The sequence below is a fragment of the Triturus cristatus genome, chromosome 9 (assembly GCF_964204655.1).
Source record: "Triturus cristatus chromosome 9, aTriCri1.1, whole genome shotgun sequence".
NCBI classification, from domain to species: domain Eukaryota; kingdom Metazoa; phylum Chordata; class Amphibia; order Caudata; family Salamandridae; genus Triturus; species Triturus cristatus.
In genome coordinates this window covers 675,355,079-675,381,605 of record NC_140592.1, presented here as the reverse complement: position 1 = coordinate 675,381,605, position 26,527 = coordinate 675,355,079, and the positions used below count along the sequence as shown (strand labels likewise).

General features: G+C 43.3%; 1 protein-coding gene across 1 annotated transcript in view; it reads right to left on the bottom strand.

Moving 5' to 3' along the window:
* Positions 1-26,527, bottom strand: part of LOC146798473 (uncharacterized) — a 613,542-nt gene that overhangs the window by 73,144 nt on the left and 513,871 nt on the right. The window contains exon 10 of the mRNA XM_085627975.1: positions 3,924-4,025. Coding sequence (XP_085484101.1) covers positions 3,924-4,025 — 102 coding nt within the window. The remainder of the gene's footprint in view (positions 1-3,923; positions 4,026-26,527) is intronic.

Here is a 26,527-nt window from a genome sequence, read left to right as displayed (position 1 = left end):
TTGGGAATGGCTGGCCCTCCCAGGTATGGTGGCCTGCTGGGCTCAACAGTCCTCCATGTCTGGAACTGCTTTTAAATAAAGCATTTTTTTTTAATGCAGCCCGTTTTCCTTAAAGGAAAATGGACTGCATTTAAAAAAAGAAAAAGGAAACATTTTTGTTTCATTTTTTAAGGGCAGGTAGTGATCCCAGGACCACTGCCTGCCCTTAAAAAATATTTTTAAAGCCAGACATAAAGGGCAAGGGGTGCCCTGGGGACCCCGTCCCATTTGCGAGTGGTTAACCACCCTTCTGTGAAGGGTGGTAAACTGCAACTGTTTTGCGACCACAATTGTGGTCACAAAACAGTCATACATGGTATTTGGGGTCGCTATTAGGAAGAGAGAGCTCCTTCCTAATAGCGAGTCGCAAATCCTATTTAGCGAGTTGCAAATAAATTGTGACTCGCTAAATAGGGTTTGTACATGGCACTGTAGGTTTTTGCACGCGCAAACGGGTCACAAACCCGTTTGCGCATGCAAAAACGGGTCGTACATCTGGCCCTTAGTTACTACTAAAGGAAAAACAGTAGTTAGTCCAGCACTGCCCATAGCCAACCACTGGTCCTGCAACACCCCCCAACAGAAAATAATGGAGGTTGCAGTACCAATGGTTGGCCAAGTCTGGTGCTGGAATTATTACTAAGTGTAAGTGACTGCAAAAGTATAGGTTACCTCAAAAGTACAGTTTGCAAACACTGAAAACTATTAAACGTACTTAAAAAAGAAAACTGACTCAAAAGTGTAAGTTACCTTTGTGAATCAGGCCCAGAGTGTCTGGTTCTCAAATTAGAAACATGAAGTAAAGGCGAATTGACAAGGCTTGTTTTTCGTAAGTTGATTGACATGAGTGATAGGTCTGTTGTCAACGTAATTATAAATTCTTCAAGCCCTTATAAGTAGGTGCAAACACAGAATGCTTCTCATCTTCAGAAGAATTTTGCTACCAGACATGGTTTCTTCATGGGTAGAAGAGACACAAGTTGAACTAGTGGTTTGCTGAGAAGTTGGTATAATGGCTAAGGCATGAATTGGTTGGTGGGAGAGGTGTGGAGCAGCAGCCAGAGCGGCTGACTCTGGAGCGCGGGGGTCATGGTTCGATCTCCGGCGGCAGCTCAGCTCAGCATCATGTGACTTTGGGCAATAGCCCACTTAATCCCCCCTACAGCCCCCTGCGCCTTGAAACCTTAAAAGGGTGATATTATCGCGCTTTATGCATATGGATTATTATTATTATTTGAGTCAGTTTTGGTTACATTTTGATTAGATTGGTCGATTGATATTAAAGATCAGTTCTCTTGAGTGCTCAGCGCTTTTAAAAATGTTTTAATGAAACCCTTATTTAATATATGAAGGGGATGTTTTAAGTAGGGAGCATTCCAAAGTGCAAGAAGCTATATGTTTCGGATTCACATTTTGTCGTTGTGATGGGTCACTGAATGAAATGTTGTGAATATAACATGCACAGTTTGTCTTTAATAAAATCTTGGGGGCAGATTTATGAGCCCCTTGCGCCACTTTTGCGTCACTTTTAACATGGGAAAAGTGACGCAAAAGTGGCGCAAGGGACTCATAAATCTGCCCCTTGATTTTTAAGTCCCATATCCTTATTGATGTGAGTACTGTGGTGACCTAAGAAAACCTACCCTGTATTTGAGTATCTCCTTGAATGGACTTTGAAAACAGTACCTGAAAGGTTGGATTGGATGAACCTGCAGGGGATTTGTGCTCCTCCCTGTAGTTCAAAGATGGGAAGCAGATTCTGAGAGGTGGGAAACACATGGAGTAGATTTCTGTGCTTCCTGGAATTGATTTTGGAAACAGCAGAAGTTTGAGAAACGGCAGCAAATTTATATGGTTGCTGGAACTGATTTTGGAATTGGAAGAACCTGGAGTGGATTTTTGTGCATCTTGCAATTGATTCGGAATGGAACAACATTTGGAAGTTACACACTCTCACTGGTGGGAAGAGTCTGCAGTGGATATGTGTACCCCTGGAACTGATTTCGAAAGCAGCATCCAACAGGTGAAAAGAATGTGCAGGTGTTTTGCGTATCTCCTGGAGCTGAATTTTGAAGCAGCACCTGAGAGGAAGAAGGAATCTGCTGTGATGTGTTTACCTCCTGGAACTGATTATGGAAGTAGCGCCTGAACGGTGGGAATAATGTACAGCGGATGTGTTTAGTTCCTGGAATTGATTTTGGAAGTAGTACCTCACTGGTGGGAAGAGTCTGCAGTGGATATGTGCACCCCTGGAAGTGATTTCGGAAGCAGCATCCAACATGTGAAAAGAATCTGCAGGTGATTTGCATAATTCCGGGAGCTAAAATTTGGAAGCAGCACCTGACAGGTAGAAAGAATCGGCAGTGGATATGTGTACCTCCTGCAATTCAATTTTGAAGACGCACCTGAGAGGTGGTAATAATCAGTGGATGTATGTACCTCCTTGCAATGATTTTGGAAGTAGCAACTAAAAGATGGAAAGAATCAGCAGTGGATGTGTTTACCTCCTGAAACTGATTTTGGAAGCAGCAGCTGAAAGGTGAAAAGAATCTGCAGGGGATTTGCTTACCTCCTGGAGTGGAATTTGGAAGTAGCACCTGAGAGGTGGGAAGAATCTGCAGTGGATATATGTACCTCCTGGCATTGACTTTGGAAGCAGCAGCTGAAAGGTGGGAAGAATCTGCAGTGGATATGTGTACCTCCTGGCACTGATTTGGGAAGCAGCGGCTGAAAGGTGGAAATAATCTGCAGTGGATGTGTGTACCTCCTGCAACTGATTTCGGAAGCACCATCCAACAGGTGAAAAGAACCTGCAGGTGATTTGCTTACCTCCTGGAGTGGAATTTGGAAGTAGCACCTGGTGGAGAAGTGTGGCTCAATGATTAGAGCGGCAGACCCTGATGCAGAGATCTAGCCCGGGACCAGGGTTCAATTCCCTGCCTCGGTGGGTCTTGGGCTCAAAATTCCACGGACCTGATAATTCTCACCTCGGTGCCTATTCCAATCATGGAGTCCCACTCTGCAACTCTGGGCAATAGCTTGCTTAATCTCCACAATGGCCCCCACAACGCTAAGGATGCCTGGCCTCCACCTTGGGGGTGCCCAGGAGTGGACGCCTCACAGGGAAAGGCCAGGATGGGTTCCACAGCGGTATTCGTACAAGCGCCTTGAGACCCTTGTGGGTGAGTAGTGCGCTATACAAATATCAAATTTACATTTAAAAATTTACATTTACATTTCACCTGAGAGGTGGGAAGAATCTGCAGTGGATATGTGTACCTCCTGGCACTGATTTGGGAAGCAGCGGCTGAAAGGTGGAAATAATCTGCAGTGGATGTGTGTACCTCCTGCAACTGATTTCGGAAGCACCATCCAACAAGTGAAAAGAATCTGCAGGTGATTTGTGTACCTCGTGGAGCTAAATTTGGAAGCAGCAACTGAGAGGTGGAAAGAATCTGCAGTGGATATGTTTATCTCCTGGAACTGACTTTGGAAGTAGCACCTCACTGGTGGGAAGAGTATGCAGTGGATGTATGTACATCCTGCCACTGAATTTGGAAGCAGCAGCTGAAAGGTAGTAAGAATCTGCAGTGGTTGTGTGTACCTCCTGGAGCTGACTTTGGAAGTAGCACCTGAACGGTGAGAAAAATCTGCAGTGGATTGGTGTAACTGCTGAAAATGATTTTCGAAACAGCACAGGGGAACTAAGATTGGAAAAACGTGCACTAAATTTGTGTGCCTCACACTATGGACTGTATTTAAAGCTACTGGAGAGATATCCAGACTAGGAGCATACAATGTAATTCTGAGCTCAGATCCTAGCAGGAGCAGGAAAATAATGCCCTAAAGCGTAATCCCACCCTTCACCTGGCTCCAACTCATACCTCTGGTCATCGGTGGCGGCAGCGAGTTCCAGGGTGGTTTCCACTGGATGGAGTTCTGGCAAGGTTTGGAGGCTGTCCTGGCTGCTTCTTCTCAGCGATGCCCTGGCAAAACAGACAGACGTTAGTTACTCAGTACCTAGCATAAGTCAGGGTCTCTTTTAGTTGCACAGTGACATCCAATTGAGTGACAGTTTGAAAACATGTGCAGACAAATTAACTTGAGCTTCAGCAGCCACATGGCCATTTATTCCAAGATGACCTTTTTTGCACTGTTCTGCTACTTCTGAAACCTGTGTGCATAAAGGGTATGTTTCGACATGGTATTACAGAGCATAGCGGACCAACAGGGAACTGAAGGATATCCCAATTGCTTGGAGTCTTGGAAGGATGGACACTCTGGAGGCAGGTTGGTCCTTTATTAAATTAAGCACTAACTGGCACATGCATCAACAAAGACTTTTGCGATTCCTTAATAGCGATTTTTAAGGAATCACAATTAAGGAATTGCAAAAGCCTATGCATGTAGAAATCGCTATAAAAATAGTGATTCCTACAAATTCCTTAATTGCGACTCGCAAATTGCGACTCGCAATTAAGGAATGCCGTCCCATTCATTCCTATGGGCTTCCAGGCCCATAGGAATGAATTGGAGATTGCATGAGCAATTTGCGAGTACCAGTAGGTACTCGCAAATTGCTCATGCAATTTCAAGGGTGCAAGAGTGTCAAAATGACACCCTATTGCACCCCTGAAATTGATCTGTGCACATATGTTGCACACACACATGCTCCGAGGGCATGTGTGTGCGCAACATGAAACTTTGAAAAATGCACAAAAGTGCATTTTTCACAATTTTTGCAAATTACCGTGAAGTTCAACTTCATGGTAATTTGCTCCCCCTATTAGCGAAATCGCTAATTTTTTCACTTTTATGCATTGCATTTAAGGAATCTCAATTTGAGATTCCTTAAATGCAATCGCAATTTAAGGAATTGCAATTTAGAGATTCCTTAAATTGCGATTTTAGCATTTGGGATGATGCATCCCAAATGCAAAAATACCGGTCGCAAAGGGACAGATTCTGAGAATCTGCCTGTTTGCGACCGGTTTTTACATTGATGCATGTGCCTGTAAATGCTTATATGTACTCAGACGCATCAGAAATATGTGCCTCCGCGGTCTAAGAGTTTTTTTGTGGAGAAGTGTGGCTCAATGATTAGAGCCGCAGACCCTGATGCAGAGGTCTAGCCCGGGACCAGGGTTCAATTCCCCGCCTCGGTGGGTCTTGGGCTCAAAAATTCCACGGACATGATAATTCTTGCCTCGGTGCCTATTCCAATCATGGAGTCCCACTCTCTGCAACTCTGGGCAATAGCTTGCTTAATCTCCACAACGGCCCCCACAACGCTAAGGATGCCTGGCCTCCACCTTGGGGATGCCCAGGAGTGGACGCCTCACAGGGAAAGCCAGGATGGGTTCCACAGCGGTATTCGTACAAGCGCCTTGAGACCCTTGCGGGTGAGTAGTGCGCTATACAAGTATCAATTTACATTTACATTTACATAGTTATGGATTTTCAGCACTTGTCTCTCAATCCTCTGCTGCATAATTTCATATTCAAACAAACTATTTTTTTCTTAGTCAAAATAATCAAAAGTCATTAAAAAAGCACATCAGAGTGATCACTGTAACTTTCTTTTAAAAAAATGTTTTAACTGTTCACCTTTGAGCTGCTGATTGCAGTATTCATGGGTTAAACCAGTATTAATGAGGTGAAATATTTGCCGCTCAAGTTTTAAGGTGTGTTAAAGTAGCAAAGTAGTACTGCAACTAAATGTGCCATATTATGGCCCAGTGTTTCTTGCCATATAGTTTAATTAACCGTGTCATATTGCCCCACCCCCAATTTACACTTAATCCCATTAGCCTTGCATCTGGTCAAAGATATATTTTGGACCATCTGCCTCTGAATAAAAGAGAGGGCCTGATTCACAAAGCCATTTGTACACCTGCATTTGACTTAAGTGGACAAATAACTTGTAAGTGGAAGCACCGTTTGGGATTTACAGAATGGGAGTTTACAATTGAAATAGTATTTCATCAGATGGAATGTTGTATAGTGTGATATAGTATTTAATGTGAGCTAAGCTGCTCTAAGGGACAGACTGTAGGCGTGTCCATGGCAGGGTGCCCTGAAATACTGATGGACTCCTGAATATGTGAGAGCATATGGGTATTCAGAAATATTTGAATTACTCCTGTCAAAGCAACATCTCCCTTTGCTATTGGGTGCCTATTGATCTTTTAATCAAATGGGGGAGAAAGAAGCTAGGGTCCATTTGGCTTCCATATAGTGATAAGGTAATCAAAAGAGAATGGATCACTTGTCCTGTTTTTACTAGGGTCTGGGGGTTTTACTTCGTCTAAAAAACCCTCATTCATGTAGTGCTCGTAATAGCGGTATATCTTGGTTGCCTGCTTTTATCTTTTACGTGAGCAGCATCATCATTGGGTCTTTTAGGTGCTTTCCTCCACCAGGAGGGAGACCAACTGGTTATTCGCAGTAGTGATCAGGAATAGTGAGGGTGAATGTGGTGTGAACTTAAAATTGCCTCCTTTCCTCTGATTTAAATGTATTCTGTCAGTGGTGGGGCAAGGTTAAAAAAATGTGGTGCGTGAATAGAAAAGCTACTGTTCTATGGTACATGTGTCAAAAAATTAGTAGTCGGGCAGTCAACATGTTTCAGCCCTATCTGTGCCCAGTCGGGTCAGAGGGCTTTCTTCAGGACCGTATTTGCAAATCACAATTGTGTGACCTGCTCAGGTAAGTAATTGCACTTACCCCTCTTCTTAAAGCGTCAGGTAGTGCGCTGCATGGTTATGGGTCACTTGTACCTATGACTGTAGAAAGGGAGAAAAGACCATCATGACAGTGTATACATGTATTCAGTATAATATTAGTCGCATTGTGACCTTCTACCGTCAGAGTGATGCAAGTTGTGCTCTTTAAGAGCCTATGGTTCTAATGAATAACCCACTAAGCTTAGTATTAAATAATACATGCTGAGAACATGTGGAGAGCCTGGTTATAGGTCTTAAAGCTCCCTTTTCAAGTTGGTATAATGATCTTGTAGCCGGTGATAATAATCACGGTGTTGTCCAGAATGAGAGCGTCAAGATTGGGACATGCGTGTCTCTTGGCCTGTTACTATGCGTTTGAATCCAATGGCTATTGTAGGATGTAGCCTGCTAGCGTTGGTTGGGTGGCTAATTGTGCTTAATAAAACATGAGGAAACACGGAGAAATGAAGATTACGCCGTTTATGTGTTAAGGAACTAATCACTATTATGATAAGAGGCCTGCTGGCGGCAGCGTGCACGTTAGGAATTTGTAAGTGTAGCGAGATATTGCGTGCCTATTAAAATGGACAACAGATTGATCTTAATGTATTCACAGTTGCATATACACTGTATCAAACACTCATGCAAAGTAAGGGGACTATTGAAATTTTACGCGTTTGCTGAAAAGGAGGCAGGACGGCTGTTTGTCTATTCAAAGGAAAATGCCGTCTGCGGGTTGACAGGCTAGTTGCTGTGGTAATTAATAGCCTGTTGATGACCGCGTGTGATAATGTACTGAAAAAATATACGTTGTCCAAGGTAGTTTCGGCATGAATAACAGGCTGTCTGGCTGTGGCGGGGTTTGTGGCAATAATGGCAGTAAACCAGTAATTACCTTTGTTAGGGGCTCGGTGGGCTCCCTCGGAGGACGTGCGAAGTAAGCTTGCTTCTACTGTCAAAGTAGGATTGAGGAAAGATATAGTTAAAGTGAGGTCAGTATTTCAAAAAACAGCGCACTAAAGCGTGCGTGTGGCCTCGCTAACATTGACATACCAGTGAAAAGTCTTCCTTGTGGCCTGTCTTCTCTTCGTCTGATATGCTCCGGCGACGCGGTCCGATAGTTGAGGCATTTTATGCCCTGATTTGCATATGGCCATAGTAGAGAGACTATCTATAGTTAACGTTCATGCAAGATGTTTTGTTCAAAGATATTATTTTTTTAAATACTGAAAAATATCTGAAATATGTGAACTCTGCAATGAGATTGGGAATAAATTATTTTGATTTCAGACGTGGGTGTTTTATATGTTGCTAATAGTACTATCGTAATCTTCGTTTTAAGGGTTAGATATTGACATATGGTATTCATCTTGATGTCGGAAATATGGGAATTAAAAGCATGTCAGCAAATACATTCCAAATAATGATTATTTGGAAGGGAGCCCGAGATTCAGACTTATAATGGAGAGGATTTTTGAGCGTTCCTTCGCCGGTCGTGATCCTTGTTAGGTGTTCTCTCTCATCTGGTGTCTGTATCTTAGTGAACGTATTGTTCTGTGAACTGTGTCCTGGTAAGGCCTGGATATGATATATCCCGGGGTGTACGTCTGTTCTCACTTTTCTGTTATTTTCTCTGTGGGTTTATCATAATATGGATATGTTCTCAGCATGTATTACTTATTACTAGGCTTAGTGCGTTATTCAATAGAACCATAGGCTCTTAAAGAGCACAACCTGCATCACTCTGACAGTAGAAGGTCACAATGCAACTAATATTATACTGAATACATGTATACACTGTCATGATAGTATTTTCTCCCTTTCTGCAGTTATAGGTACAAGTGGCCCATAACCATGCAGCCCACTACCTGACGCTTTAAGAAGAGGGGTAAGTGCAATTACTTACCTGAGCAGGTCACACAATTGGGATTTGCACATCCGGTCCTGAAGAAAGCCCTCCGACCCGACTGGGCACCGTTAGGGCTGAAACATGTTGACCGCCCGACCAGTAAGTTTTTTGACACATGTGTCATAGAACAGTAGCTTTTCTATTCATGCACCACATTTTCTTTTCACCTCGCCCCACCCCTGACTGAGTAAATTTGAATCAGAGGAAAGGAGGCAATTTTAAGTTCTCTTCACTTTCACCCTCACTATTCCTGATCACTACTGCAAATAACCAGTTGGTCTCCCTCCTGGTGGAGGAAAGCACATAAAAGACCCTATGATGATGCTGCTCACGTAAAAGATAAAAACAGACAACCAAGATATATCGCTATTACGAGCACTACACGAATTAGGGTTTTTTAAACAGAGAAAACCCCCAGACCCTGGTAAAAACAGGACAAGTGATCCATTCTCTTTTGCCTATTGGTCTTGTCATATGTTGATACCGCTTGCTTTCTCATTGGCTTAGAGTTCCCTTTGTTTAAACACATTTTGATATCTACCATGCCCATCATTATCACAATTCTTATTCAAAAGCTTTACGTGTAATTTTTAAGTTTATATACTCCTAAATTCCTCTCTCTCTCTGTCTCTCTCTGTCTCTCTCTCTCTCTCTCTCTCTCTCTCTTTCTCTCTCTCTCTCGCTCTCTCTCTCTCCTTGTGTAGAGTATTCAGCAGTATTTCTATAAGAAACAATCAGGCCCCTTGCTCCATTAAACCAAACTTACCCAGTGCATTTTCCAACTAAAGAAGCAGTTGCTAGATTCAGCTATATAAAATCAATTCCCAGTGAAAATACCCATAATCGTCCATACATTTCTCACCACTGCCTTCATTAGAAGAGGCCCCCTTATTCCAATGTGGTCAGAAATGAGAGTCGCTGGCTCCATTAAAATTATAGGATCCACCGATCCAGTGTCTTTCCCCCCTAGACTCAACTTACTTGACCAAAACATCTATACATATATTTCGACATTCTCTATACACCCCCACACCCCCCCCCACACACACACATACTCTCATATATAGACAAATATCTGTGTGTGTGTATGGAAATGTATGTGTACGTTTATGTGTATATAATTGACATAGAAATACAAACACATGTTTTATATGTTTGTGATATTTATATGATTTTATCTTTTGGGGGAAATAGCCTCAAATCCGCTAAAACCCACTTTGTTGTATGTTTTACATATGTGTATTCTCTTTTTCTTTCTCCCTCTCTCGCTCTCTCTCTTTCTCTTGCTCTCTCTCTCTATCTCTCTCTCTATGTATTATCTACTGGCGATCGCCAGTAGATAGTTATAGTTAGGACCGAGTTCCCATAGGAAATCTGAAAATTCTATTTTGAATAACTTTGGCGCCGGTTGACTTATCTTCGTGAAATTTTCAAAACTAATGAGGCGCTCCGCTCAGCTCCTACCCTGAAAGTCTAGGGGTGATTCATCAAGCGGGGGCTGAGAAAAAAGGGGGGTCCCAAAACGCATTTTCCCCATGCATTTTCCCATAGGACCTTTAGTCGAAGGTACAGCCCGAATGGCTGAACAGAATTACTTGAAATTTGGCAAAGAGGTAGTCCTCAGGTCAAGCATGTGCCTTTTGCATATATGGTGTCAATCTGTTCAGTAGTTCCTGAGAAAATCAAAAGTAAAATCACATATATATCTGGGCGGAGCCTAACTACATATCTCATCGTGAGATCTGATTGGCTGTCAGCACTTCATCCAAGAAGTGTTGGCAGCCATCTTGGGACCAATATACATGATAGCACCTCATTAAAAAGCATTGCAGTTAATAGAAGGTTTTAAGACTTTAGTTACATTATAAATCATTTGTTGATGGTACCATACTCATTTTAGGTATTGTGGTGTGTTCTAAGATGATTTTACCAGGTGAAAAAGCTTTCTGCTGTGATATCATGAATCATGTTTGAGAGAAAACTATTTTCTCATGCTTTTCCCACAGAGGTTTGGAAGGTGATCTATAAACTAAACTGAGAGCATATTTTCTGTAAATTCACATTATCTTTCTCAGTCACATGAGAATGAAGTCTGACATTCTCAATAAAACATGTACATCCAACAAGGACAGAGACTGTCAATTGATTCCTTTGTGTTCTACTGCAGCTTCCCAGAGTGTTCTAAAGAACAACTAGAGCGCTAACAGTCCTACTTATGACAAACGTATGGCACAACTGAAGCCATCTTGGTTGGAATAAAGTGGTAACTCCTAAAACATTTAATTTAAAAAAGAACAAAATGAGGGGGTTCATTTTGCCATAGAAAGTATGATTAGTGCTGCAGAAAGAAAAATTAGGGCACATTTTGAGTGACTTCTCAAATCCTCTTCTATTTCATTAAAAAATTCTGACATGCAGACTGAAACATGCACTTTGAATACCAGCAGCAGACTTCCCTGGTGAGCAGTAGCTTTACTACAGTGATCTAATAAGCAACTAGTGTGCTAACATTCTGAATTTATGGCAAATGTGTGACAAATCTGAATGCCTTCTTAATGGAATAAAAGTAAAAAACTGAGTTTTTCCTACTGAGGAGACTGTAGTAAATGAGGAAATTAGGAAACATCATAACAAATAAGTCTCCCAAAATGGCCACCAGAGACAAAAGAGCCCAAATGTAGCCCAAATATCACCAAGATGTAGCCCAAGTATAGCCCAATGACAGAATTTCCCAGAGTGTTCTAACGAACAACTAGAGCGCTAACAGTCTTCCTTATGACAAAAGTATGGCACATCTGAAGCCATCTTGATTGGAATAAAGTGGTAACACTTAAAAAATGTAATTTACAAAGGAACAAAATGACGGGGTTCATTTTGCCATAGAAATTATGATTAGTGCTGCAGAATGAAAAATTAGGGCACATTTTGACTTCTCAAATCCTCTTCTATTTCATAAAAAAATACTGACATGCAGACTGAAACATGCACTTTGAATACCAGCAGCAGACTTCCCTGGTGAGCAGTAGCTTTACTACAGTGATCTAATGAGCAACTAGAGTGCTAACATTCAGAATTTATGGCAAATGTGTGACACATCTGAATGCCTTCTTGATGGAACCAAAGTAAAAAACTGAAAGTATTTCCTACTGAGGAGACTGCAGTAAATGAGGAAATTAGGAAACTTCATAACAAATAAATCTCCCAAGATGGCCACCAGAGACAAAAGAGCCCAAATGTAGCCCAAATATCACCCAGATGTAGCCCAAGTATAGCCCAATGACAGAATGTCCCAGAGTGTTCTATCGAACAACTAGAGTGCTCACAGTCTTACTTATGACAAAAGTATGGCGCACCTGAAGCCATCTTGATTGTAATAAAGTTGTAACACTTAAAACATTTAATTTACAAAGGAACAAAATGAGGGGGTTCATTTTGCCATAGAAATTATGATTAGTTCTGCAGAAAAAAAAACTTAGGGCATATTTTGACTACTCAAATCCTCTTCTATTTCATAAACAAATTCTGACATGCAGACTGACACATGCACTTTGAATACCAGCAGCAGACTTCCCTGGTGAGCAGTAGTTTTACTACAGTGATCTAATGTGCATCTAGAGTGCTAACATTCAGAATTTATGGCAAATGTGTGACACATCTGAATGCCTTCTTGATGGAACCAAAATAAAAAACGGAAAGTATTCCCACTGAGGAGACTGCAGTAAATGAGGAAATTAGGAAACTTCATAACAAATAAATCTCCCAAGATGGCCACCAGAGACAAAAGAGCCCAAATGTAGCCCAAATATCACCCAGATGTAGCCCAAGTATAGCCCAATGACAGAATGTCCCAGAGTGTTCTAACGAACAACTAGAGTGCTAACAGTCTTACTTATGACAAAAGTATGGCGCACCTGAAGCCATCTTGATTGTAATAAAGTTGTAACACTTAAAACATTTAATTTACAAAGGAACAAAATGAGGGGGTTCATTTTGCCAGAGAAATTATGATTAGTTCTGCAGAAGAAAAAACTTAGGGCATATTTTGACTACTCAAATCCTCTTCTATTTCATAAACAAATTCTGACATGCAGACTGACACATGCACTTTGAATACCAGCAGCAGACTTCCCTGGTGAGCAGTAGTTTTACTACAGTGATCTAATGTGCATCTAGAGTGCTAACATTCAGAATTTATGGCAAATGTGTGACACATCTGAATGCCTTCTTGATGGAACCAAAATAAAAAACGGAAAGTATTCCCACTGAGGAGACTGCAGTAAATTAGGAAATTAGGAAACTTCATAACAAATAAATCTCCCAAGATGGCCACCAGAGACAAAAGAGCCCAAATGTAGCCCAAATATCACCCAGATGTAGCCCAAGTATAGCCCAATGACAGAATGTCCCAGAGTGTTCTAACGAACAACTAGAGTGCTAACAGTCTTACTTATGACAAAAGTATGGTGCACCTGAAGCCATCTTGATTGTAATAAAGTTGTAACACTTAAAACATTTAATTTACAAAGGAACAAAATGAGGGGGTTCATTTTGCCATAGAAATTATGATTAGTTCTGCAGAAAAAAAAACACTTAGGGCATATTTTGACTACTCAAATCCTCTTCTATTTCATAAACACATTCTGACATGCAGACTGACACATGCACTTTGAATACCAGCAGCAGACTTCCCTGGTGAGCAGTAGTTTTACTACAGTGATCTAATGTGCATCTAGAGTGCTAACATTCAGAATTTATGGCAAATGTGTGACACATCTGAATGCCTTCTTGATGGAACCAAAATAAAAAACGGAAAGTATTCCCACTGAGGAGACTGCAGTAAATGAGGAAATTAGGAAACTTCATAACAAATAAATCTCCCAAGATGGCCACCAGAGACAAAAGAGCCCAAATGTAGCCCAAATATCACCCAGATGTAGCCCAAGTATAGCCCGATGACAGAATGTCCCAGAGTGTTCTTAAGAACAACTAGAGCGCTTACTGTCTTACTTATGACAAAAGTATGGCGCACCTGAAGCCATCTTGTTTGGAATCAACTGGTAACACTTAAAACTTCATGACAAATAAATCTCCCAAGATGGCCACCAGAGACAAAAGAGCCCAAATGCAGCACAAATATCACCCAGATGTAGCCCACATGTAGCCCAATGACAGAAGTGTGCAAAACACTTATTTTTTGTGTATTTGCAGTTTTATATAGTGCAGACTTGTCAGGTATTGGAGTGCTTTACATGAGCATTGGTTACATCACACAAGATCAAATTCATTTTGGTGTAGACATGGGGAGATCAAGTGATTTGACCAGAATCACAGAATGTTGAGCTGAAGCAGAAACTCCAACCTGGTTCCCCAGTTGCAAAGTCTGCAGCTCTGGAACTAACACCACATCCTCTCCCCTAGGTGCAACATTTAATCAAGTGGTCAACTGGATAAAAAAACATAAAGATTACAAATAATTTAAAAGTTCTTTGTCGCTATTTGAAAACTCAGAAAATATGTCCTCATTTTAGTTTTTTAGAGCACTAACCATAATTTTGATGCAAATAAGACCCTCTCATATATGTAATTTCTAAAGGAAATACTCTAGGTATTACAGTTTTGATTACATCAAGATGACGTCAGGCGTTCCACACCTTTGTAATAAATATAGAATGTTAGCAATCTAGTTGTTCATTGGGAAACTGTTGAGAGGCAGAGGCCAGGGGCACGGACTCTGAAACTTGAAGGCAGGTAGGAGAGTGCAGAGGCAACAATTTTACCACACTGGGCAGGCAGGAAGGGCAGTGGCAGCACAACAGACTATGGAGTGCAGTGGAAAGGGGGGCAGGGGCAACAAACCAACAATACAGGACTGGCAAGAGAGGCTGTGGCAATATAATAGACCATTGTGGGCAGAAGGCAGAGGCAGTGGTAGTACAACCATACATGCCAACAGACCCGTTTCAGCCAGGAAGTGTCCAATGTTTTTAAGCTCAAATGGGCTTTATTTGATCTGTCTCCTGTCTACAATCTCCTCTTTTTCAATGTAACTCAAAGGGGAAAATCAATACCCCAGTTTTTTTCAAAATCTCCCTCTTACCAAGTTCAAAATGTTTGCAAGTATGGTACATTGGATCATGGTAGGCAGGAGGAGTTGGGGTAGGGACATAGACTCGGATAACAGAGGACAGGAGGGACATGGAGAGGTGCACCAAACTGACCCTACAGGGCAGGCATCAGGGTTTGCAGCAGCACAATACACCACACAGCGCATGCGGGACGGGAGTGCAGCACAACAATCCATAGAAAGCAATAGGGAGGGGACAGGACCATGCACATGGACAACAGAGAACAGAGGGGAAAGAGGCAATGGTAGCTAGCTGACCATAATGGACAGACAGGAGAGAAAGCTGCAGCATAACAGACCATAAATGGTGGAGGGATGGATCAGGGGCATTACAATGGAACAGACAAGCCAGGAGGGAGGAATAGGGGTCTGCACATGGAAACAGAGGGCAGGGGGCAAGGGGGCAGGGCAGGAGCAGCAAGATGACCATGGAGGTCAGGCAGGATGGGCACTAGAAACAAGACACACCATGGAGAGCAACAATGAGACTATGATGGCATACACACAGAGCATGGAGGGAAGGTGGGAGGGGGTCAGGGGCAGCTAGCTGACCACACAGGGAAGGTGGGAGGGGCCATGGCAGCGCAGAAGACCATGCATGGCTAGCGGGAGGGTTAGTGGCAGCACAATGGCTATGATGGGCAGGAAGGAGGGTGCAGGGGCATGCACAAAGGACCATGGAGGATAGAAGGGAGGGTCAGGACCTGGCACAGACAAGAGAGTTCAGGGGAAGGGGCTTCTCAACAGACCGCGCGGGGCAGGCAGGATGAGCAGTTGCAGCACAACAGACCAGGGAGGGCAGAAGGGTGTGGCAGTAAAATGGACCTTGGAGGACAGGAGGAAGGGGATGGGGGCATGGCATGTGGACAGGCAGGGTTGAGGTGGCAGGGACAAGTTACAGTCATCTGACAATGCTAGGCAGGTGGGAGGGGAGTGGCAGCTCAACAGAACACTCAGAGTAGAGAGGAGTGGCAAGTCCATGGTACATGATGGGCAAAAAGGATGAAGCAGGGGCATGCACAAAGACATCAGAGGGCAGGGGGAAGGAGAATAGGGGCGGCAAGCTAAGCACAGAGGCTAAGCAGGAGGTCAATAATGGGCCATAGAATTGGGCAATGGAGGGCAGGTGGAGTGGACTGGTACATCATGCTAAATAGAGGGCAGTGGCAGCACATCAGACCATGCATGGCAGGAGGGAGGAGGCTGGTCCATGGATTCAGACAACAGAGGATAGGGAGGAGGTGGATGGGGCAGCAAGCTAACTGTTCAGAGAAGGTGGGTATTAGGAACTTTATTGTTTTTAAAATGTGTGTCTGTGCGAACTACTTAAAATATGAACAAGTATGCAGAATAATCTCACTTTTATTCAGGAAGAAGAGGACGTTTGTGACTGTGACTCCGGGATCACTTGGCAGAAACAGCCCCTGAACCTCCACCCCCCATCGCAAAATGTAATGCCCGTGAAAAGGGTAGGTGGACGCAGTGTTATATAGAACATAGTCCTGAGAGCACGATTGAAAATGAAAACCAGATATAGTATATGGTATAAACTATGCACCAAAAAGTGTGATATCAGATGAACCGGGGCTTGAAATATAATATGCAATACATTGTGCGCAATGACAGATTCATTGGAGAGCGCGAGATAGCACAGGCACTAGCGTGTGCTATGCAATATGCGCCTTGGAGTGTAATATGCACAGGGCAGTGTTGTGTAACCTAACTAGTCTCTAAAGTTGTAATATAAAATATGTGCTGGGGAGTGTAACGTTGCATATGCACTGTGACAAAGATATGGATCCCAGATTGTAATATGTATGGCATAGCGTTGTGCGTTATAACATAGGCACCGAGGAAGGCACGTTAGATGGGGCAATATAACCCGTGCGAAGGCAAGTGTGGCATGACATATTCACGGGGTGGTGTTACAGTGCACATGGGCTAGAGAGTGTCATAGCATACGCACTAGCTGGTGGAATACAACACAGAGGTGTGAGGCACTCGACGGGCACTGGGGGGTGTAACACAGCATTGGGCTCAGCCTGGAGCACGCTGTGACTCTCAAGTGAGATTCATCTCCTTTCCAGAGAGTAAAATAAAAAGTATTACACATCCGGTGGTGGATGTGTATTTTATTAACCGTGAGGGGGGTTTCTTGCATAGTTTGGTCAAATTTTTGTCGAATCCCCTTTGAATGGCTTGGTGTGCGTGTATATTAAATGTGCCCGTCAATAGCTATCCATGTTTGTATAAATAAACAACAAGGGTGTCTACTTGGAGAGTACCCACTGGCGGGGACGCCGGGATTAGGCACGGTGGGTCGTCAGACACATCAGAGCTTCACTAGCGGTGTAAATACATTCCACGTGGATTCATTCTATGCATAGTTGCCTTTTAATGAATATCACGCAAAGCGTCATGGTGATAGGTACATACGGTTTGTCCAGCATGTCCTAGGTGTTTCTATAAATATATATATTTTTTAAATAATAAAAAACAAAGGCCGGCCCCGGGAGATGGGGTCCCTGGGGCCATAAGTGGCCTGAGGAGGGGGGCCACGCAGCCCCCTCCTAAAGAATAAAAAAAAAAAAAGGCCATGACCCGGCGGTTGGGGTCCCCGGGGCCGATTAAGACCTTGGGAGGGCCAAATTAATTTTTTTCAACGAAAAAAATTAGGGTGCAGACCCTGGGGGATGGGGTCCCCAGGGCCAGTAAATTAGAAAAAGAAGGGGGGCCACACAGCCCTCCTTCTAAAAAAATAAAATAAATAAAAGACCGGCATCGCGCCGGAGGCCACGCCCCCTCCTTGCAGCACTCTGCGAACGTGCCCCCTGGCCAGTTGTAAGTTGGGGAATTAAATCCCCTTCAATACTGAGGGTCCCTGAGGGCCAACTAGCCCAACAGGTATCTCCAGTATGCGCCAGGGAGCTGCGTTGCAGACAGGTGTTCTGAGGCCACGCCCCTTTTTACACCTCTATGCAACGCAGCTCTGTGGCGCTTACTGGAGGTACCTAGTGGGCTAGTTTGACCCTAGGGACCCTTAGGATTCAACGGGACTTAATCTCTCAACTTAGAACGGCCACAGGGCGCGTTTATACAGTGGTGAAGGGAGGGGACGGGGCCTGAGGTGACGTGTGCAAGCACGCCCTGTGGCGCGTTTTAAGTTGGGGAAATAATTCCCTTTCAATCCTGAGGGAACCTGGGGGCCAACTAGCCCACCAGGAGCTTCCAGTAAGCGCCACTGCGCTGCGCTGCGTTGCAGAGAGGTGGTCTAGGCCGTGCCCCTTTTTACATCTCTCTGCAATGCAGCTCTGTGGCGCTTACTGGAGGTACCTAGTGGTCTAGTTGGACCCTCAGGATTCAAGGGGACTTAATCTCCCAACTTAAAACAGCCACAGGGCGTGTTTACACAGTGGGGAAGTGAGGGGACGGGCCTGAGGTGACGTGTGCAAACACGCCCTGGGGCGCGTTTTAAGAGGTAGTTTTAATCCCCTGCCCTATTATATACTAGGGGCTTACAGAGGAGGTCATTCTGATCACACGGTGATCCCAACGCATAGTGTTCCCTAGTGTATGTAGGTGGTTTCACTGTATTCTGAGTGTCTTTTAACATAGCACTGGCTCTAGGACTGGTTAGTCAGACTCAGTTACCACCAGTATCCATCTGAAAAAGTTGAGGGTACAGGATGATTTTGCAACAAGGCTTCTTTCTGCTCTTCTGTTTGTTCTTTCTGCACGTTATCCTTCTTCCTGCACTTTTCTTCATCTTTGAGGACTTCTGTTGCTTCTTTCTGCATTTCTTTTTTTTCTTTCTGTGCGTTTTTTCTTCTTTCTTCACATGTCCTATCTCTGTAGGCATAGTTAGAAATTAGCATTTAAAAACCCTTTGAAATTCACTGAAAAAACCATAGGTTTTAGGCACGTTATAGTTAGGAATTAGCATTTAAAAAACCTTAGAAATTCACTGAAAAAACCATAGGTTTCAGGGGCGTTATAGTAAGCTGGACTTTTCACTCGTACAAAACCATTGAAATTCCCCCGTTATAGTTAGTTCAGCTAACTATAACTCGCGCGCCTGCAATGCACTGCTGATGACGTCACATATTACATCACTCATGACATGGTCAGTGACATCACTCATGACATCACTGATGACATCTCAAATGACATCACTGATGACATCATCCTTGTGATAGTGTGGCAGACCTCCTCTCCCCCTAATATAACCTTTGATACACACATTCAAAAATAGAAACTAAAATTTTCAAAACAATTGACATACCAATATCAGTTACAACAACCTATTCAGTAATTCTAAGATCCACATACACATCCACTCATTCACCAACAGTCCTATACAGTCACTCATACATGTACTCACTCATCATATGTACTCATACACCTATACATCCTGTTACACAACGCAACTCATCCATAAAGTTACTCACACACATAGTCACTCATGCTAATACAGAATCAAAAATCCATTTACTTGCATTTACAGTTATACACACACCACCACACTTACTTCTACAGAAACTTACACATACTTAGTCTTTTAAAAAATCACTTATTCATACAGGAACTCTTTCAATCTCTCACTCTCACATATACTCACTTATATACACCAATAGTCACATGTACTAGTTTAAAACATATGTAGTTACTCATAAAGACACTATTGAGACAGTCATTCACTCACTAACACACCCATGCACACACTCATCCACCCATACAGTCCTGCACACATGCTGTCTTCAACACATACAAACAGTGAGTCACTCATTCATACACCTATGCACTACGTAATGCCCCCCACCGAACCATACAGACACTCAGACACTCATACTGATACTCAAAAAACCAACTAATAACCTATATAGACACTCATGTAGCTACTCACCAACCCATGCAGCCACTTATACACAAAGTGAGAGACTGATACAGATATTTACATATTTAAACACTACTCACTAAGCCATGTATTCACTAAGAAACACTTAATCAGTCAGTTATACAATCAATTTTTAAAAAACAAATCATCCATTTAGACACTTATATACCCATTTATTCTTCCATCGACCTTGAGATATACATATATAAAACATATGTAATTTTCAGAAAAACACACATTCACTGGATGATGTCATCAGTGATGTCATCAGTGATGTCATTTGAGATGTCATCAGTGATGTCATGAGTGATGTCACTGACCATGTCATGAGTGATGTAATATGTGACGCCATCAGCAGTGCATTGTGGGCGCGTGAGTTATAGTTAGCTGAACTAACTATAACAGGGGAATTTCAATGGTTTTGTACGAGTGAAAAGTCCAGCTTACTATAACGCCCCTGAAACCTATGGTTTTTTCAGTGAATTTCTAAGGTTTTTTAAATGCTAATTCCTAACTATAACGTGCCTAAAACCTATGGTTTTTTCAGTGATATATATATATATAAAATTCTATTGATGGTCTCTTCATGAGACTAATGAATAGGGGATACAAGACTAAAACATTGACAATGGCGAAACAGAAATGTGATAAAATCAAAAGAGAGGATCTGATTTTCAAAGACAGAAAGCAACACACACCGAAAGGGATAGACAATACTCCTAGACTGATCACAGGTTATAACTCTTACCACACTAACCTAAGAAAGATACTACACAGACACTGGCCCTTAGTGCGTAGTGACCCTACGATAGGACCGACGTGTACTAAGTTTCCACAACTTACGTTCAGGAGAGCTAAAAGTATGCGCCAAGAACTAGTCTGCAACGCACCAGCACACAACAAAGGAGGAAATTGGCTTAAGCCTCAAAGAGAGGTTTTCAGAAGTGCTCAAAGTGTAAGGCCTGCAAACATGGTATAAACACTAGAACTATTCATCTTCCCCTTAGAAAAACCCCTTTTGAAATCCGGGGATGCTACTCTTATAAAACGGATTTCGCCGTATATGTCCTTCGCTGCATTTGCAACAAGATATATGTGGGTAGTACTATACAACTCGTACATGTTCAGAAACTACAGCATCTAAGAGCCATCGCGAATGATGACCCAATGTATCCCGTAGCGAGACACATAAACTCATACCACGGGGGCAAGGCATAGGAACTTTCATATTTTGTGATCAACAGTATTGCTAAAAACATAAGGGGAGGAAACAGACAATCGTCTCTTAGGAGACTAGAATCCAGGTATATCATACTATTGGACTGCAAAATTCCTAATGGGATGAACGGTGGCAAGGCATTAAATGTACATCTTTAAATTGAATAAAACAAGCCTCTTAACATTACTATAATGCACATTGCTGCTTCTGCATCTTAACCCTATCCGCAGCATGTGGTTTTCCTATTTTCATTAGCATGATATATTTATTTTCGTTTGGCACAAATCTTATTTTATTTTCACTGTGGAAAATATGCATTTTTACATATATCTCTACTGATCATCGGTTATTTTTTCCGTTTGAATTTTTTTAATAAATTTTATAAGGACATTTTTTATTGATACTATCACACTTTATATGGAGTATATACTAAACTTACACAGGCCACACAATATGAATCACAAATGACATGGGACTAATAACATATTATTCTTGCCCACCTGGGCCACACACCATGCTGACCATTACCAACATTTCAATGCTTTATCATTGTTATAATAATGAAAATGGACTATTTTTACATAATACCCTCTGAATTACCAACAACATGTCATACATTTTTAGCATGTAAACTGTTACACCATAATCACCGTAATTAATTACATTTTTTCCAAGGTAATTTCTCCAAGGAAGTTATGTAAGCAGCACCTTGTATAAGCATCTTGTATGTTACATGCATCTTGATAATGGTGGAATCCATGGAAAAAGCAAATCTCTCCATGTCTTCTTAAAAACGCATTTAAGAATTATTATATTGCTATCAAGATATGTTTGTAACATTTATACACTTGTATGTTAATTCACCTGTGGTCTCATTCATCTCTAATATACTCATACTTATCTGTGAATTAGCACCTCACTTATATTTTATTTTTGTTGTGAATTTAACAACAGCCTAAAGTATGCCTTTTATTATTATTATTTTTTATATTTTTGTTGGTAGGTGCTTTTCTCTCAAGAACGCACTGACACATTTCAAATGGTATTTCTTTTATGTCCTTCAAAGCAGTGATGGTTGCCGTGACAACCGATGTACTCTGTGCCACGTACATGTAGATAAAAGTAACACTGGAGAGAAACCAGATGTAGTGAGCAAGGCGTTCTCATCCGTCAAAACGCGTCTGGGCGATCCTATGGAATAAAACATTTCTCTTTGACAAACGTCCCACGATGTCAGCGCCTGTTTTTGCATACCTGGAACCAGGATTGGTATAATATATATATATATATCATTTGAGATGTCATCAGTGATGTCATGAGTGATGTCACTGACCATGTCATGAGTGATGTAATATGTGACGTCAGTGCATTGCAGGCGCGCAAGTTATAGTTAGCTGAACTAACAATAACGGGGGAATTTCTATGCTTTTGTACAAGTGAAATGTCCAACTAACTATAATGCCCCTGAAACCTATGGTTTTTTCAGTGAATTTCTAAGGTTTTTTAAATGCTAATTTCTAACTATAACGTGCATGAAACCTATGTTTTTTTCAGTGAATATATATATATATATTTATTATACTATGTATACATGTGAAAATGTCTCGGTCCGCCTGTTTGCCTCAGTGGCACAGAAAAAACTGGGTGGAACTGATGTCAGCACGCCGATGAGGTCCTCTTATGGCTCCGGTGATGTCGTATGGTGTCGCGAGCGGAGCCGTGCTATTATGACGTCCTCGTCGACGTGGGAGAGCTAGGAAAGAATTTCCGTGGTATGCTGGTGCAGGGGATATTCACCTAAGTGTTCAGGCTAGTCCTTTGGGAGTAACTCTTTATGTTGCCACTCCAGAAACCGAAACCAGTGATCCGAGGGCAGAGGCCCTGCAGATGGCACACGAGGTGGGGTGCCCAGTCGTGTGTACCGGCGGGGCAGCGAAGTGATAAGCAACACAACCCACAAAAAAGGTAACAAGGGCACTGAATAACACAGGATCTTTTGTTTGTATCTGGCAGGAACAACAAAGTTAAAATGTCCTAGTACCAAAATGTAGAATTAGTGCTACAACGGTCTTCAAGAGGATCTGCGATGCCGCTTCTGCCTCCCGTACCCTGGAGGCGGCACATGGGTCACGCGGTACGGTCATACTGCGGTGGGACGCACACTCATTGACCTCTCATGGCACTGCTCCAAACTTCAGGGAGGACGCTTTCCATTAGCTATGTTTTCTGATGACGTGTCGCGGGCCGGCCCCGTCCAACAACAGAACTCCTTTAGATCCAAACAGACTCTTCCACTTTCTCACCGGAAGTGAAACCAGGCCACGCGGACACTTTCACAATACAACAGCTGGGAATGCACTTTTCGGTAAAAAAACTACATTCCTTCCTCATAATTAATCAAATAAACGTCTCACTGAAGAACAGGGGCCAGCTTCAATCGGTAAACAGCCGTTACAACGACTTTTTTACTTCGCGATACCATTACAACGCATGCATTACCACGCACGCGTTGTACATAGCGAAGTCATTACTACACATTTTTTTAGAACGCATGGTCATTTACCAGGCGTGCCTTTATAACAAATTTTGTTGTAAAGGTATGTATGGTAAATGACCGTGTGTTCTAAAAAACATGTAGACGATCCACGTTGTTGTTTCTCTCTAGGGTTTAGGGTAGTGCAGTGGTGTTTGGGTAGTGTAGGGGGTCGTGCTGGGGTAGTGTTTTAGGGTTTAGGGTAGTGCAGTGGTGTTTGGGTAGTGTAGGGGGTCATGCTGGGGTAGTGTTTTAGGGTTTAGGGTAGTGCAGTAGTGTAGGGGGTCATGCTGGTGGTAGTAATCTAGGGTTTAGGGTAGTGCAGTGGTGTTTGTGTAGTGTAGGGGGTTGTGCTGGGGTAGTGTTTTGTGGTTTAGGGTAGTGCAGTGGTGTTTGGGTAGTGTAGGGGGTTGTGCTGGGGGTAGTATTAGGGTTTAGGGTAGTGCAGTGGTGTTTGGGTAGTGTAGGGAGACATGCTGGGAGTAGTGTTTTAGGGTTTAGGGTAGTGCAGTGGTGTTTGTGTAGTGTAGGGGGTTGTGCTGGGGGTAGGGTTTTAGGGATTATGGTGGTGCAGTGGTGTTTGGGTAGTGTAGGGGTAGTGCTGGGGTAGTGTTTTAGGGTTTAGGGTAGTGCAGTGGTGTTTGTGTAGTGTAGGGGGTAGTGCTGGGGTAGTGTTTTAGGGTTTAGGGTAGTGCAGTGGTGTTTGTGTAGTGTAGGTGGTCGTGTTTTAGGGTTTAGGGTCATGCAGTGGTGTTTGGGTAGTGAAGGGGTGATGCTGGGGGTAGTGTTTTAGGGTTTAGGGTAGTGCAGTTGTGTTTAGGTAGTGAAGGGGGTCATTCCGGGGGTAGTGTTTTAGGGTTTAGGGTAGTGCAGTGGTGTTTGTGTAGTGTAGGGGTCATGCTGGGGGTAGATTTAGTGTTTAGGGTAGTGCAGTGGTGTTTGTTTAGTGTAGGGGGTTGTGCTGGGGTAGTGTTTTAGGGTTTAAGGCAGTGCAGTGGTGTTTGTGTACTGAAGCGGGTCGTGCTGGGGGTATTATTTTAGGGTTTAGGGTAGTGCAGTGGTGATTGTGTAGTGTAGGGGTTTGTGCTGGGGGTAGATTTAGGGTTTATGGTAGTGCAGTTATGTTTGGGTAGTGTAGGGTGTTGTGCTGGGGGTAGTGTTTTAGGGTTTAGGGTAGTGCAGTTGTGTTTGGGTAGTGGAGGGGGTAGTGTTTTAGGGTTTAGGGTAGTGCGCCCAACCAGCCACAATATCTGTGGACAAAGGGGATCCTGACTCTTTTGAACGCTCTGCCAATTGAATAATTTGGGTCAAGGGTCCTACCACGTCCAAGAGCTCTCAATTCCTTTCTTGGGATTCCTCATATACTTGGAGAAAAAGGTACATAGTTTCTCATCAATTTCAGGCGTGTGTGCCACCTTCATGTTCAATGAGAGCCTGGGGCATTCTCCCCTCATCCTATTCCTGACCTCCCTTTCAAGGGGTTGATGGATTTTCCCCACCACATACTCTGCCATTTTGGTGTCAGGGGTCCACTCCGCCGACCTAGGATGGTAAATTTGGGTAGGCTCGAGCATGTCCGAGTGCACCCCGTCCCCAACCCAGGACTGAGAGGAGTGGGACTCTGGATGCCAGGGACGCCCGAGTCCTTATCCTCATCGGAGGAGAAATCGTCCTCCGATATACCCTCTCCCTCTAAGGGAAACCCGCCATTGGGGTCTACAATAGTGGTAACAGCGTCGCAATTTTCCCCAGACTCCTCCTCCTCCTGGCAGGGTGCATGTTCTAGCATTCGCGCACTCTTGAGGAAGGTCTCCGTAAGTTTATCAAATCCTTCCAAGTGCCCTGCGTTATGCTTAATGACCCTTTTATTCCCCATCTGGGAGCTACTGGGACCCACCACCACCAGATCTGGGTCACTGAACACCCCAGGGATGCTTTTCGCCAGCTTATCAACCTGATCCCTAAGAAGAGCCAGCGCCCTAGAAATAGCCAGAGAGAGGGCTTGGTCCACTGCTGGAGGGAGAAGTTTGGGGGCCAATCCTCCTCCACTTCCTGGTAGGAGGAGTAAAAATGGTCTTCTGGAGAAGACATGATAGCAGAGGGTGTGAGCACAGAACAAATGCCCATAAAATCCTTAATGCAAAAAGAGCTATTGATGGACAGAATCCAGAACAGTGTCACACATTCACCCCAGTACAGAGATCTGGGCCTAAATCCATTGTTTTTTTGCTCACCATGCCATTCCAATTTGGACCCAGCCATATGCAAATCAGTCTTGACCCTGTGCGCAATGGGAACAGTCCAGCCCGAACTGCCAGGATAGGTCCTCCCTGGACAGGAAACAAGCATCCTAGGACCGGTTTCGGAGGTTCACCCCTCTTCAGCCAGGATAGCTTGATTCCAGTGGCATGGAGAGCACGGGACTCACGTCTGATCAAACCCGTCCCACTCGGGGTGACAAATGCAAAAAGAACTATTGATGGACAGAATGCAGAACAATGTCCTACATTCACCCCAGTACAGAGATCTGGACCTAAATCCATTGTTTCTTTGCTTACCATGCCATTCCAGTTTGGACCCAGCCATATGCAAATCAGTCTTGCCCTGTGCCCAATGGGAACAGTCCAGTCCGAACTGTCAGGCCAGGTCCAGGTCAAAGACAGGATGCTTGTTTCCGGTCCAGGGAAGACATGGCATGGCAGTTTGGGCTGGACTGTTCCCATGAGGCACAGGGTCAGACTGATTTGCATATGGCCATGTCTGAACTGGGGTGGTGGAGTGAGCTGAAGAATGATGATGGATTAAATCCAGATCAGTTGACTGGGGGTGAGTGTTTGATTTTCTCAAACACTTCGTCCATCATCCCCTTTGATATCGCTTTGTTCGCCCTAAGTTGGCAGGCTATGCACAGACGTGGGTCCCTTGCTCACTTTGCCACTGGATTCGAAATAGCCTGGCTGATGAGGGTTATGAATCCGAAACCGGTCACAGGATGCTTGTTTCCGGTCCAGGGAAGACATGGCTTGGCAGTTCGGGCTGGACTGTTCCCATGAGGCACAGGGTCAGACTGATTTGCATATGGCC